General features: G+C 51.5%; 1 protein-coding gene across 1 annotated transcript in view; it reads right to left on the bottom strand.

Annotated features, from left to right (window-relative positions):
- The window catches only part of MYRF (myelin regulatory factor), an 84,590-nt gene that overhangs the window by 15,256 nt on the left and 53,682 nt on the right, over positions 1-15,652 (bottom strand). The window contains exons 5-11 of the mRNA XM_026091975.1: positions 14,591-14,891; positions 13,907-14,079; positions 13,420-13,543; positions 2,273-2,468; positions 1,301-1,377; positions 898-1,008; positions 469-559 (exon numbers count right to left, since the gene is read on the bottom strand). Coding sequence (XP_025947760.1) covers positions 469-559; positions 898-1,008; positions 1,301-1,377; positions 2,273-2,468; positions 13,420-13,543; positions 13,907-14,079; positions 14,591-14,891 — 1,073 coding nt within the window. The remainder of the gene's footprint in view (positions 1-468; positions 560-897; positions 1,009-1,300; positions 1,378-2,272; positions 2,469-13,419; positions 13,544-13,906; positions 14,080-14,590; positions 14,892-15,652) is intronic.

Raw genomic sequence — 15,652 nt, 5'->3', positions numbered from 1 at the left:
CTGGGAGAGTCTGGGGATAGCATCTTCCTTTTCCTGCTCCTGTGCAATTCACATTTGAGCACTGCTGTCTTAGCACTCGCGAGAGGGTGCAGCCCTCGGAAGGCACGCTGGTCTTCCCTGCGCCTGGAGGCTTGTCCCTGCTGCAGAATCCCAGCAACACCGGTCCCACACTCCAAACAGATCTACCTCGGACAACTGTTCAAACGTGGGAGAACAGATCGCCTTCCCTGTCCATGTCTGCCTGCAACAGATTCTTGCATGCCTTGGGGCTGCTCAGACCGGAGCACATGGGTTCAGCAGGTGTGGAAAGGCTGGAGTGAAAACCCAGGCACAGACAGGCATAGCTACAGGCGAGGCAGTGATGTTTTGGAGAAGACAGGCAAGGGCTGGGAGGGGAAAGCACTGAAAAGCCAGAGAAAAGTAAGAGGTTTGCCCTAAAAGTCAGGTAGAGACAAACAGGTGACTTACTCTGACGATGATGCGTTCGGAGATGTGAGCTGCAAGCGTGTAGTTCTGGTTCTGGGCATGTGCCTGCAGAGCTACCACCAGCATGAAATACCTGACAAGAGGGGACACAGGTCAGGATGCCATTCCTCCGGCAGGGGCAACGCACCGGGAACTGCTGAAGCTAGCTCACCTCTGGAGGCTGCAGGCACCAGGCCGTCATGGCAGGCTTGGCGTGTCGCCTCCCCTTACGCTGTGGGGCATAACCCCAACCCCTCACACAGTAGGGCACAGGAGACACCCTCTTTTCCTCCACACAGACAAGGATGGTCAATTCAGGACCCATTCCCCCCGTCCCCCGGATTCCAGCTACACTCTCCAAGCTGGGGGCTGGCACATCCCTAGGGCCCCGAGTGCCAAGAGTGGTCTGGAGAAGGCCTCTCCACTCCTCACCTCTGGTCCGGGTTGGGTTTGCCTTTCTTGCGCATGTTGTTGGCTGTGGTCTCACTGAAGTGTAGCCGCCCCACAGTGACCTTGGTGACCTGCTCTGGAGGCAGGTTGACTCTGTGTGGAAGGGAAAACAGACATGAGTGAGGACACCGCTGGAGACCTCAGAGAATGGCCATCTCCTGGCCTGTTCCACCACGGCAGGTCTATGAACCGGGCAAAGGCTCAGGYAGTGGGGTGGGGTGGAGTAGGGAGTGCAAAGAAAGGAAAACTTTGCTGTGGGAGACAAATGGAGGGTGTTATACCCACAGTACTGTTCTGAGGYCTCCAGCTCAGCCCTCTTCCCCACCCTCCTCCTTATTCTCCAGAAGCAATTCCCCCACACGAACATACCCCTGGTAACACTCACGTGACAGGGTTGAAGGGCCGTTTGCTGCGGTCAGACTGTGACTGTTCTATGTTGATTGACTGGTTCAAGGCCTCCAGCTGGAGAGAAAGATCCAAGCGTGTGACCAGGTGGAAAACTGGGACTTTCCCCATCCCAACGCCTTTTCCCCAGGCTCTGCATGTGCCAGCTGTTTGCCCAGGCCCTCCTATGAACCCGTACAACTAACTTCCAACGTCTAACTTCAGTGTGATTATTGCCCAAGCACAAGTGCCTCCCTTGGCAGGGGGTAGGTTGAAAGTGAAAGGAGACAGGATTTTCTCAAAGTGCCCATATTCCTCTGCAGGCAGTGGAGAGCAACAGGCAGCCCTGAAGACACCCAGGCAGTGATCGAGTCCATCTACATCCAGTCCTGGGATACAGGACCGGGTCCTTCTCCAACCTATATCAAACCTGGTGCTCAGAAAATGCCATGTTTCCCTTGCTCCCCTCTCTACTCCTCTTCTGCAGCTATGAATCGGCTGAAGAGAGGGGCTGGAGCTCTCTGCGCAGCTCAGGCCGAATGGCCTCTTCCAGGTACTGTCCTAGATGCAGATACACCCAGGCACAAGCCCAGCCATGCCTCATTCCCTAAGCAGCACTTTTTGTTGCCTGCACCTCTTGGTTGCAAAGACGGTGGCTTTGCTCACTCCCATCTTGTCTCATGCCTGCAGGCAGAGCCAGAAGACAGGCTTCAGCCAGGCAGCAGTGAAGTGGTGTGAAGACAACCATGGGGCCCTGGGACAGTACAGGCCCTCATCTGCTGACCCAGGCATGATTACCACCTAACTGTGAGCCTCACGAAAAGCACAGGCAAGAGATATGCCTTGGCCTGACCTTCACCACTCTCCTGTGCATACCCCTGCAACTTAGTGTGTGAAAGACATGTGGTGYTGCCTGATCCCAGCCATCTGTCATGCACCCCGTCTCCCTGCTGCAATCTTAGCTCCTGCTTGCCTTCACTCCATGCAGCTTCAGGTAGAAGCACTCTAAGGGTTTCAGGCCCTCGGGAGTCTTCACATACTTGGGATCTCCAAGCATGCCAATGTAGACTGTGACCTGGAAATGATTCTTCTTCTGGCACACAAAGGCGTCGTCACCCACTGAGAAGTTGAACCCCTTGTCGGCATCTACACGGTACGTGAGCATAGGGCTGTGGAAAAGGCAGCAGGCGTTAGACCAAAGCCCTGTGCACAACACTAGAGGCTTATGTTGGGGGTGGGGAGGATGAGCCACACTCCCAGAAGCAGCTGCAGCCCCCGTCTGAGCAAGGGGTCCATACGGCATGGTACRTGGCCATGTGCCAGGATGCAGATGCATATGAATCATGCCACCTCCATTACCAGGAGGTGGGAAGGGCAGGGGTGGGGGGACAGATCACTTCCATGTCCAGCCACACATGAACAGCAACTGTGGCACAAACAGTCCCACCTCACCACAGACAGTGAAGGCCACCTCCACTCACACACACAGCCACAAAACTTTCCTGAGACACAGCAAGCACACAGGAGGAGAACGAGGTTGCACTGAGGCAAAAGGGGCAGCGTCGTTTAGCCCGCTCTGCAGAGCACCAGCGTGTGCTGCACAGGTCACGCAAGCAGTCCATCCTGGGCTACACCGATGCTGCTTTAAAGTGCCTGCCTGGCTGAGTGGCACAGGGAGGCACTGCCTGACGTGAACACAACACCTTGTCTAAGCCCTCGCAACAAAGCCATCTTGCAGAGACGAGAATTCAGAGAAGTCCCTTATTCGCTTGAAATTGCAAGTATTGCTTTAGGAGGGTTTTCAACTGCAAAGAAACACAGTTCCTGTGATGAGGATTCGATGAGGATGCTGAGGCAAAAACCCCTCTACTATAAAAGTGGCTACGGGACCCTYGGCAACCATGAGTCACAACAGGCTATCATCTCTTTTCTGAGATGCTGCTTCTAAAAAGTGCAGATCCTTAGCCTTGACTCAACACACGCTGGAGATAACAGAGCTCCACACGCTGCACCGGTCAGCACCAGCTTGCCCAAGGCCAGGATCAGACGCCTGTTGAGCTGATTGCTGGTAGAAGCAGCTCAGGCCAACCAAGGGGGACTCCCACATCTCTGCTTGCTTCATCTGTCACATTCCCTAAGTCACCTACACTGGCCCTACTACCAGGCAGTACTTGTCTGTGTGGCGGATTCCTGGGGAAATCAGAACCACCTGCTCTGGCTGCTGTTAATAGCTTCCAGCTCCCACCTTGCCATGTCTAAAGGAGGAGGGGGACCCTGGCTGCACAGAAGAAACACATACCAGCTGGGGAGGTTTAATCTACATCTCCTTAATGGGTTGGTTACCATGGGAACAACGGAAATATGTGGCCTTTGCAGCAAGTCCCCTTTCTCCCGCCAACCAAAAACTCAGGCTCAGGGCTGGTGGGCCCCTGGCGCATGCTGCCTGCCTGACACACAGGGGTGAGGGAGATGCCTCTCATCCACGCTGCCCATCAAGAAYTTGTAGCAGAACACCCAAATCCCACCTTTTTTGCCATTCCTTTACTTAAAGAAACATGCATGAGGTAAAAGGGAGGCGTGTGAGGCAGCCTTGCCTCTTATACCAGGCTTAAAGGTTATTGAGTGCTCTTCCACAGAAACAAACTACCCCCAACTTCCTCTGCCAGTTCTTAACAGAGCTAACCAGAGAGATGGATGGATAAAGCCCAGTGAGTGCAGCAATGGAAGGGGAAGGCAAACAGACTGACAGCTATGGATGAGACTGACATCATCAGACTAGCAAGCCCAGTAGTATCTAGGGAGCAGAAGATATGGAAAGATCACTCTCTCTCGCATCCCCCTCCCCACTGTGTCCCTGGGCTGACTGCCTCCTTTCTTCTGGGATGAAATGCCATTCTCACCCCCCACACACACACACATACACATGCACCCACCCACCCACCCACTCAAACAATCAGACTGGAGCAGGATGAGAGAAGCAGGTACGAGGAATTTCTCAAGAGCTAGATRTGCTCCAGGAGAAGTGCTTCACCACGGTCACCTAGTGCCAAGAGCAGTCCTGCAGTGTGCTGACACACGGGAGACAAAGATCATCTGCCCAAGATATTATGCCCAGAACCTGGTGGATCGGTCTCACTGGGGCATCCATGCTGCGTGGACAGCACCCAGACTAGAGTGCAAGGAGCTGAGGTCAAGACAGATAAAGCCTGGCTCAAGGTCATACTGAGAGCCCAGTTTTACTGGATCCCAGCCCTGAACTCTAACACRGCACCGCAAAGCTCTGGGACCCACAGGTCTTCTCACAAGGCCAGCTACAGCCTACTTCATCCAGCGCTGACACAGGGCTGGTTCCTCCCCATCTATGTCACTGCTCCCATAGAGCTAGCATGACCGGCTGCCAGTCACATCACCTCACACCATGTCCCTGGGAATGGTCCCTCTGGGACTCCCCAGGAAGGAAGGGGTTAACATTGGATGAAATCTGTGGGGTATTTCCAGGCAGCCGTGAATAATGCCTGGGCGGCTCTGTGAGTAACCACTTATTTTTTGCACCCGAGGGACCCTGGGCTGCCTGTGATGTGCCCCGAACACAAACCAGATGGTGGAAGCAGAGCACTACCTTAGCCCAGAAGTATGAGAGGAATTCCTCTCTGCTCTTGCCTTCCTCACAGCTTCAGCCCCAAATTCTCCGGCTGGTTCTTCTCACCGSGGAACCGTAACCGAGGCTGGCCTGACCAGCCCCAGCTCTGTGTGGGGCAGAGCCGTTTCTCAGTGAGCAGCAGAAATCCCAGGAGACAGCCTGTCCCTGTACCTCCTCCTGCTCCATCGTTTGGTCCTTCTCACCCTGCTCTCCGGTTCCTTGCTCCTTCATGCAGTTCAAGCTGACAACCTCCCTCAGGTTTGTGTCTCCAGATGCACCGCCCTCACCACGAACACAGATGCCTGTTCCCTCTCCCCACTCACTGCGCAAACGCAGCAGCCTCTTCCCAATCCGTGTGGTCACAGCACCCCCAGCAGATGCRAGTGCCCTTCCTGACTCCTTTCACTAGCATTCATGCTCCTGAGATGCCACAGGTTCTGAGTACCTGGGATCCCTGATCATTAACCACTCACCCCACTGTTTTTTAAATAAAGAATGCAGAGGAGAGGGAAGGACTGACCAAACGAGCGATGCTTCCAAAACATGCTCTGGTTAACATCCACTCAAACTGATGGCTGCTAAACACATGCTGAGAGAGAGCAGACACTCAGGTTTCCCTTCCTCTGTCTTCCAGAAATGCCTCATCCCTCCAGACTACTGTTCTCAGAGGTCCCCTTCCCCTGAGTTCCTGAAGGACAGAGCTTTACAGTTGGCTGTGACTCATGGCAGCCCCCAAAGCGGGATCCCTGCCCATCCAGGGTGGGTAGGGAAATTCCCCAGGGTAGATCTGAGGCAAGAACCAGACCCCCAGATATAAAAGAGGAGAGGGAACTACACAGCCCTTTGCCTTCAGCCTGCCACCTCTAGCTGAGCCAAATAACTGCTCTCAGAGATTGCACCCCACTCCAAGCTGTTGGCAGGCTGGGATACCCACTGGATCATTTATTCTGGTGCTTGCTTACTCTCACATTCTAAGTCTCACTTGGAAGCAACAAAGCCACTTGTCCGCTGCCATGCTGTGTGGGGACATCACTGCCTCCAGCATCATAAGGACTCAGGTGACGCTTCTAAAAACATCCTCTGCTTCATCTCAACCCAATCCTTTAGAATCACTGCCACCCAGCCTCTCCTCCCTGCCCCAGATACTAGTCTTCAGGCAGGCAGGCTGGGTAGCATGTCCCTCTTGAGAGATTTTCTCTGGGTGGGTGGTTGCTGCAAATGTAGCGCTAATAGAAGGGGCGGCAGGTGACACCAGATCAGAACTGGTTACTGGGAACAGGAATGATGCTAGGTGTTGACTGGCCTCTGCTGACCAGTCAATGGTTTGGCAGCAGCCAGAGCAATGCCGGCTTCTTCCAGCGAGAGTGCAAGGGTCAGAGGGCAAACTGTCAGGAACAAAAGGTCTGGGGTCAGATGGATTATTTTAGCCAAAAGGCCTCTACTGACAAAAGCAGATTAACACAGGACTCAGAAGGCCAGGATCAGAGGAGGAGAGATTTCTCCTACTGCCAAGTGAGAGTGAAAGGTTGCAAACTCCCCACTGGCAGTGTCTAGCATCAAGACTTAGAGGAGCCAGGAGATTGCAGGGAGAATCAAACACCCTCACCCTCCACATTAAGGTGCGGAGCAAAGGAAAAGACACTGCATGGAGAAACATCTCTGTGACAAAAAAGGTATTTGCATTTATGGCTGAGAACCAGGATTGTCAGAAGGATCCTCACATGCCATCAATTGCTTCCTCTTGGAAGAAAGATCTCCCCCATGTTTCTCTCATTTCCCTCCTTCCTTCCAGATTCCCCAATATCTCATCCATTCCTATGACATAACGCCTGGAGATCCCCTAATTCAGGGGCCATTCACTAATTTTATTCAGTCTCCACTTTGTTTCTCTTCCAGGATACAAATGCCAGAATGGAGAATAGGAACCTACTGTTGAGCAGCACCAGTGTGCTACCTCACCCAGTCTGTGTTAGACTGACACAACCACACCAGCTTGTCCAAGACTCAGCACCCGTCCATGGTCCCTTCAGATGCCTGAGACACACCCATGAGAGATCAAGACCTCAGTGATCAATCACCAAGGGATTTGCCAAGCCTGCTCTGCCTCCGGGAGCCAGCTGGCCAAAGGGATTTGCCCAAGACACTCTGTGCCATCCAACCTGAAAGCCCTGCCAGAAGGATTGGACCATATCACGCTGGACTCTATCTCTTTGCCGAGATCCAGGTTCTGCAGTAAGGACAGGTTTGGTGCTGTATCTAAGAACACTTATTACAATCAAGGAGTGCAAGCATGAAGGTCAGGTTCAGCCTGAAGGCCTGAGCTGTGGCTGGCTTCAGAGTAGGAGACATAGGAAGTACCAGTTTGCTTGATGGGAAGGGGACTACGCTAGCCCAGTTCCCTGGGTAAGAGCACAGAGGCTCTAGCCTCAGCACGGAAATGTTTCTGTTCAGCTCTGCACTACCCCTCACCAGCTGCCTTACCTCAAACTGTAAACAAATGGAGAGAGGGAGGAAGGACCCTGCTGGGATTTATCAGAGCATGCTGTCAGAGAGATGAATTACTCCTGTTCCCAGGAGTAAATTAGTGAACTGCCTTGTTCCAAGCCTCTTCAGCACCRTTGCTGGAAACCAACTAACCCTTTTGAAGGTTCAGTGAGTCTGAAACCACAAAAGTAGTGCAAAAGGCTAGGAAGAAATATATTATCAATAAAACTAATCCAGAGACTTTGGTCTCTTTAAACCAACAGATTCCTCAGCCCACATAAGCAAAGCCTGAGACCTAAGCCCACCAAGCCAAGACAAAGATTTCCAGGAACCTCGATTCAAATTCATACAATAACCCTTCCTCCCTTTCCTCCATTTTGGGGAAGCCTGGTCATGCACAGTAGGTGACACCTCTTCTATTTGTGCAGGAGAATCAGAGACTGCAGCCCCTTCAGTGATGCCACGGCAGCCTCAGTGAGGCATGCTGACCTGGTTATGACAGGAGCATCGTTCATTTAAGTGAAAGAGAGAAGTTCTGCTTCTCGTGCTACAAGAGTGAGAGCAGTGAGGCTGTGTGGGACAGCAGGTCTGAGTGACAGATTAGATCTGTGCTATGCTCAGATTATCCGATAGCTCTGAGGCAGGGCTAGGAGGACTTGCTCATCCTGCCCAGAGGCAGATGACCCAACTCGTAGGTGAGACAGGAGTACGCCAGACTCTGTATTAGAGATGGGCAGTGTGGTTTTCTAGGGAGAGTGCTCATAGCAGCTGTGAGCACTGGACTGAACTGGACCAGACCCCAGCTCTGCATCAGAACATTTGTAAAGGGTTCTGACAATAAAAGGGAGAATTATTACTGACTGTTGGGGAGCTAGCTCTCCATCTTCCTGATAGCCCTGTGTCAGCACTCAGTGGGAGATGGGAGAACTAAAGCCTTCTCTTTGTGCATGCCATTCTTCAGATACATCCCTCCTTAATCTAGCTTGTTTCGAGGAAGAYTGTGTCAAAACTAAACACTTTTAGGTCACAAGCATGTGGGCCCTGTTCCCCTCTGCTCCTCTCCTGGCAGAGAGGGCTGTTGCATGGGGTGCATGGGTGTGYAGCTAAGGCAGCAATGATCAGCATTTAGCCATGACTTTCCAGACTACCATCTTCACTGAGAGCAGCGCAAGTGGAAACCGGTGCAAGAAAAGGTTTCCTCAAATCCCAACACCAGCCAACACTAATTAGAGCATATTTAGTTCTTTAGAAGGCCTCTTTGCAAGAAACTGGAAACAAAAGCCAGAGTTTAAGGAAGAGATGGCCTCACCTTCCTAACAGCCTCAGCTGGCATCCACATATGTGGAAGGACAAGCCACTGGAAGGGGAAGGCAAATGGCTGCCAGTAGATCCACAGGTGCTGCTGGTGAACCTGTCCAGCTACACCCACAGGATTCAGCTCTTCGCATATTCTGACTGCAAAATGTACCTTATGACAAGGAGGATGCTGTGAGCTCTGTACAGTAYACATGTACTGCTCATTCTTAGCCAAAGAGTTTGGGACCACATAACCTTTATCTGTTCCCAGGGGATATTGCTTCACGGTTTGTTCCGAGTACCCTCTTCTATTGCTGAGCAGATCAGACAGCCAGTGGGCAAAGTGAATGTACATGCTAAGTCCTGTCAGAAGTCTGACAAGAGCCCAGCAACTTGAGTTTCCCCCAAAAAAGCAGTATAATGAGACAAGGTGGTACCACTGTTTGACACAGACAGATTCCTGGATCCCAAAGAAACTCTACCACCCAGGTAGAGCACCTCCCTGCAAGATGTTCGCAGCAGAAAGATCATATCCATCTATATGTCAAATCTGGAAAAATCTTCTCAGCTGATGGATCTCCAAACATGACAGACTTTGAGACACTTTTGTCCTGCTCTTGGCAGAAAGAGAGAGACTGCTAAGGGACCCAATTTGGGGTGTGCAAGAGAAGGAGCATGGGAAATCATTTAATTGTATTTTTTGCCCTGCAGGGGCACAGGCACCAGGGTGGAAAATACTGTATAAGTTCAAAAATATCTTAATAAAATACTGACAAAGTGATTACTCCACCAGTAATTTCTATTGGGCTACTCCACTAGCCCAATAGAAAGCRTCATGCCTAGATGCAGGAGCAGAATTGGGTCTCTCCTGTGCAGTAGTAACCACTGGACTGGCTTTCTCAAGGCAGAACAGGAGGCAGAGTGAGCACTACAATCCTGAAAAATTCCCCTCCAGGGAGGCTGTGAGCAGTTACACCTTTCCATGAAACACTGACTTTTGGTAGGAGGATACAGCCTTGAGGTTCATCCTAGGCACTCACTAGTTTCCAGCAGAAAACAGACTAGAAATGGCTGTTACTTGCTTTAAGATCTCAGAGGAACCTAAATTGMTGAAATACTTGTGGATCTCAAAGAGACACAGATGCCTACTCATTTGCYGAATATATCTGGAAAGCAAAAAGGAAGAAGAAGGAGTCTCATAGCTGCTAGTACATTAATTGATGGACCTAAAGAATGTCAGTATAGAAGAAACATGGGAAAGCAGACCTTTTGGAGTTTCTCACAGATTTGTTCTGGTGCACTGCTGTACTAGGAGAACGGTCTAAGTGATTTTTCCATTTAGAAAGAGATGTAGGTTCAGCTTGTACAGACTCTCCTGGAGCTACCTTACTGCTAACCCCCTGCAAAGGAAGAAGAATCCACTGAGGTAGTACATAAAAAAAATTGTCAATCAACTCTTGACTGTAACCCCTAATTCTACAACCACACCAAACTGCATGTGGATTCCTAAAAACTACATGAATTCCCTTCAAAGGAATTTATCCATTACACAACTGAATGATGACCTAAATGCTGGAAAAGCAAGTTTGCTCTGGCTTTCACACTAAATCCTAAAAGCAGGTATTAGCAAGTAAACATAGACAAGAACATGGCAGTGCAGGGCTAGGTTTGTGGCAGTTTGAAGCTATGGCTTGCAGTACTCCAGCAGCTTCTCTAGGCCCAGCAAAAAATATTGTGTAGCCTACCAGCATTGCTTATTTTATACCTGGGTGCAAGATAACTCTCTGAAACAGGAACTGTAAYATCTGGCAAATGATCTGTGACAAGCTGAAAGCTGCCAATGAGAAACTGGGCCAAGGAGCTGTGACATGTTTCAAATGAGAGACCATTTACCCAGGACATGTAAACAGCAAGATGGAAGAAAAAGGGGAAATCATGATGTCAGAGAAAAGCAAGGCCATGCAAAAGGTCTGCTCCTACCCTTACTACTAAGGGTAAACTTATGCTTCTGCCACATGGTGAAAGCACTGTTGAGACTGAAAGCAGAAGAGAGGCCACTTCAGGGGCTGAGAGACTGTGACCGAGCATTGCCTGAGTTTGAAAAGGGTTTTGCTTCTCTCTTGACCCCTCCACCTTTCAGAGCCCCTTTGACTTTGGGCAAAAATACTAATGCTCACAGCCAAAGGCAGCAATGACATGAAAAGAGAGAGTCTGGGAGGAGGGTGGTTAGCTGCAGCAAAAACTGAAGATGGCCTGAGAGAACAACTGCACTGACTGAAAGGACCTCCTAGCGACAGCACCGTCCAGTGTTTTCTGTACTCAAATGAGAGGGGCCCTAGTCCAAGCAGGCCATATGGTCCCGTAAGAGCTCTTCACATGCAGGAATTCTGAGAGGCACCTTGCCAGGTAGGAAAACTTCAGCGTCGCAACTTCCCAATGATGGCCAGACCCTGGTTCAGACTCAAGTAACAGAGATGACGTGTCCAGACAGTGCTCCAGGAAGGGGGGAATGCAAACACTGCTCTATGCTGGAAAGCAGGAACAAGGAAACAGTGGCTCCAGTGTGTGTGCGCACTCAGGGAGAGATGGCCAGGTCCCCCCTTCCCACAAAAGCAAACTGATCATGGAGAACAGAGGCAGGACTACAAGACTGGACTTTGGAGCTACTCGGAAGTTCCCAGAAGTAGTCCTCGTATCAATACAACACGTGATGGGAAAATAGTTTGGCAAATGGAGCCCGTTGGGAAGGTGCCAAGCCATAATACCCTAAGGAAAAACCTCCAGGCCACAGAGAAAACACTGGAGTTTGAAGTAAAGTTCTGCAGAGGAGACACCCACTTCAGCAGACTACTAAATACCCTGAAAAGGAGGATTTAAGGTTACTACTAGACGGAGAGAGACTCCCCTAAACTTCTACAAGGTGAAATACAGTCCAGATGTAGAAAGCAGTGGAGAAAACCATCAGTGGAAGAAAGAGGAGCAAGGTCTAACAGGGTAGCATGGAGCGTGTTGCTGTTCATGAAGGAAACAGTCTATTGTTCCAGGTAAGGACTGTAGAAATTGCACATTGTCATGTTATTCACTTCCCTTCTTCACCTTTCCCCTGCCAGGGACAGGTCAGTAAGGGTGTTGTCATTCCACCTGAAGGTGGAAGATGCTGAGACAGGGGACGACGCTCAGTATAACAGCTGCTCCTCGCTAACACAGCTGTAAGGAGCTGTTAAGCTCCTTTACGGCAATAGTCCAGTAAAACAGACAAAACTATGACCCAAAATTCCCCTCTCTTGCTGTGGTCAGGGAAACAGCTGCACACACAGCCTTTACAAATGACAGGATGTCACCAAAGTAAATGAATCCATCAGCCACTTCTCCTCCGCAGGGAACAACCTACAACACACCCCAGTCACCACCAGCTCTGACAGCAGACGCAGTCAAAGATGACGCAGCGACTACAGCTGGGCTGACCAGGAGATCGCTGAACAGAAGGCTTGGGCCTTGCAATGGCAGCTTCCCTACGTGTCACAGACCCTTCTCTGCCTCCATGACCGGCCAGGTGTCCTCAGCCCCTGAGAACACAATCTAGGCGAGTTACGATAATAACCTTGCGGTTTTGGTATGGCAAACAGAGCGCCCCCCTCCTCCGTGCCTCCCAGGAGGGCCCATGTCAGATACCGGCTGCGTAGAAACATGAGGAGGGGAAACAGGGGTGTTTACTCGGCAAGTGGTTCCTGGAACCCAGCCTGCTGCTTGCCAGCTCTCTGTCACCTCTGAGGAATGCAGGGAGGATTCAGAGCGGTTTCTTTCTGAGCACTCATCTTTCCCTACACGGGTTGCATCCGCTCACTGCCTCCACCCTCCCTCTGCCCCAGCCTTTCCTTCCAGCTCTCAGTCCAGTTCAGACCCTGCCAGCCCACCCTCCCGCCTCAGCCTTGCCCTTCACTGCAGCTTCTCGCCACTCAGCCTTTTTCTCTGCTTTCCTGTCTGCCTCAGCCACCCCAGGTTTTCCTCTCCACCCACTATCCTTGCCTCTCTGCCATCTCCCTGTCCCTCCCAGCTTTCACCCAGCACTCTTCCTCTCTCCCTCCTGCTTTCCTTCTCTCCTTTTTTCCTCTTCTACCCATCAGCCATTCCCACTCCTCATCAGGCTCCTTTCTAGACTGCTCTCAGGCTGTGCTGAAGTGGCTCTGGACTGCCCCTCACAGTCACCCATGCCATGCCTTGTCCAGTGAATCCTAACATTCATTTTAAAATCCAGGACTTTGGTAAGCCTGGGCAGGGAAAAAGGGTCCTGCTAGTCCAAACCATGCTCAGGCAAGGCTGCATTTGCCAGTACAAGACACCTATTAAGCATGGCAGATCAAGGTCTGAGTGGCATTTAGAAGAGCTTCCACCAAAGCTCCCAAATTGCCTTCCACTGTCTTGACCTGCACAGCCAACCCCATTTCTTAATCCTTCACCAGCCCTGCAGAAGTGCAGAGAAGTAACTTTCCCAAGGACAAAGGTAAAGGAGGGAGAGTATCTCCACCACAGTGTAGGCAAGCAAAGATCCTCAGGTGATAGAAGAGGACAAAGGGGAGCCCAAGATGACCCTTGCCCCATCCTGTGAGTGGTTCCCCCCAAACCTAGCCCCTTGCCACTGACGACAAGAAAAGGTGAATCTGACTTTCTCCAAAGGCGGATGAAGTGGATGAATTACTCACAGTTCTTTGTAGTTGGCATCATACAGAGTTGCCCACTTGTTTTGCTGATGGGGCTGCCACTTTATAGACTGGTAGTTGGGATCCAGGTAGGAGCCATTCAAGCTGTCATTATCCTGAATCAGGCCTGTGGCAAGGAGGAAATATGTACTTAAATCACTGTGATCACTTAAAAAAATCACTAAAAATCCGACAAGGCATCTAGGTGAGCAAGAGCACGAGGAAGCTACTGGCAGTGCCCACGTGGCCAGCCTGAAGCCTGCCTCCTGACTGCCAGGGCACCACTGTGAGCACTAGATCTAGGCCAGGAGAAGCACAACACCCTGCTCTCCTTCTGGGGCCCAGCTGGGGTAAGCATCGCTGGCTGGCACTCTGTGGCGCCCATATGCCCTCCTCCCAGGCACCCTGGCCCAGCAGTGCATCCGGACTGGCCACAGCGGTTTGCATGCTGGGGGTATTAAGAGGGAAGAGGGGGGCAAAAAACACATACCTGGTGAAAGCGCCCCCGGCTGGTGCCAGGGAGGCGTTTGGACTCTGTCAGGGTTGAGTGGCACGGACCCCATACCTGGCTCCTGCTTTATCAGCCCGTTGAGCATCTGTGCATTGAGGGTGTTGGGGGGTGACTCGGAGTGTTTCCTCTTCTTGGCAGGGTGCATTGGGAGGCTGCAGAGACCAACAGGAAAGCAAAGGCTGAGCTAGTGGAAGAAGGGGGAAGGGTGCAGGAGTAGAGGGGGAAATGGTAACATGCCCACAGCAAGTGACCAGGAAAAATCTGGGATCTCACATAAAAAAACAAAACTTTTATTTAGGGTGCCACCGGCTCTTTCTTGAGCACCAACTTCTCCCACCAGCCTCTCCCCACCTACCCTGTGAGTGCCAAGCACTGTGCCATTTATGCCAGCATACTGAGCCACATCTTTGCTTTCCTGCTGTCTGTCCCCACCATTCAACTCCAAGCTATGCACTGCTATCCCCGCCCCACACTCTGAGTCACCCCCACCTTGATACCTCCCAAGCTTGTTCCCACAGAAATAGGGCACGCTCCCTAACCAGCAATTAAAACCAGTAATTTTGCTCACATGTTCTGCAAGCCTCAAGCTCCCATCGCCCCTCATTCCCACTTCCCCAGATCATGCAAATAACTCTGAAAGGACCCAGTGCTCTAAGGCCTTACTCTGCTCCATGTTGCTGGAGTAGCTGGTGCAGCATCTGCGACTGCTGGGCATGGTGGAGGTCGCCTGGTGACATGCCCTGCCCGATGCCATATGGTGGCATCAGTGGCTCAGCCTTCATGTACATGTCCCGCTGTAGGCCAGGGTAATGAGGGTTGAGCTGCTGCTGGTGAGGGTGAGGTGGAGGTGGGGGAGGACCCTGGAGGTGAGGAGGTGGAGGAGGTGGAGGTGGGTGCTCCAGACGGGAAGGGGGAGTCATGTGGCACATATTCTCAGGGGTCATGGTCCGAAGAAGGTGAGGATCTTGAAAGAGAGAAAGAAAGAATGATGGATCTGTTAGACCAGCAGGTAGGGCAATGCTCTGCGTGTCCTAAGCCCATGTCCAGCACAGACATAGCCTCTGCTCCAAATCTACCACTGGAAATTTCTTTCAAGCACTCCTCTCTCCCCAGAACTGTCCCAGTCTTGGTTAGCTTCATGAACTCATACCTCCCTGCCTCTTCTGGCTAGCTTCAGCAAGGCTGTGCCCCTTCAGCCACCTTGTCTCCCTTGCAGTGGCCACCTTGCCCTGAGCTGACTTCTCCTCTCAGGTTCTTCAGCAGCCCCAGCATCTCATAGGGACCTCCAGGAATTCCCAGCAAGAAAACTAACTATGGTTCCTTTATCACATCATCAGCATCACAGGACTTCACCACACACCATTCATCAGCAAAAGGGCTAAGGGAGCCAGGAGAGAACACCCCAGTCAGGCTCCCAAAGCACAGAATCACAGAATGGTTGAGGTCGGGAGGGACCTTTGAAGATCATCTAGTCCAACCCCCCTGCTCAAGCTGGGTCACTTACACATCATTGCCCACAATTGTGACAGACAGCTTTTGAATATCTCCAAGGATGGAGACTCCACAACCTCTCTGGGCAACCTGTTCCAGTGCTCAGTCACCCTCACAGGAAAGAAGTTCTTCCTCATGGTCAGATGGAACTTCCTGTGGTTCAGTTTGTGCCTGTTGCCTCTCATCCTGTCACTGCCTCTCGTCCACTGAAAAGAGTCTGGCCCCAACCTCTCT

Source organism: Apteryx rowi, unplaced genomic scaffold (assembly GCF_003343035.1).
Source record: "Apteryx rowi isolate R43461 unplaced genomic scaffold, aptRow1 scaffold_938, whole genome shotgun sequence".
In the NCBI taxonomy this organism is placed as follows: Eukaryota; Metazoa; Chordata; class Aves; order Apterygiformes; family Apterygidae; genus Apteryx; species Apteryx rowi.
The sequence above is the reverse complement of the archived record's forward strand: the minus strand, read 5'-3'. Positions and strand labels throughout refer to the sequence as shown.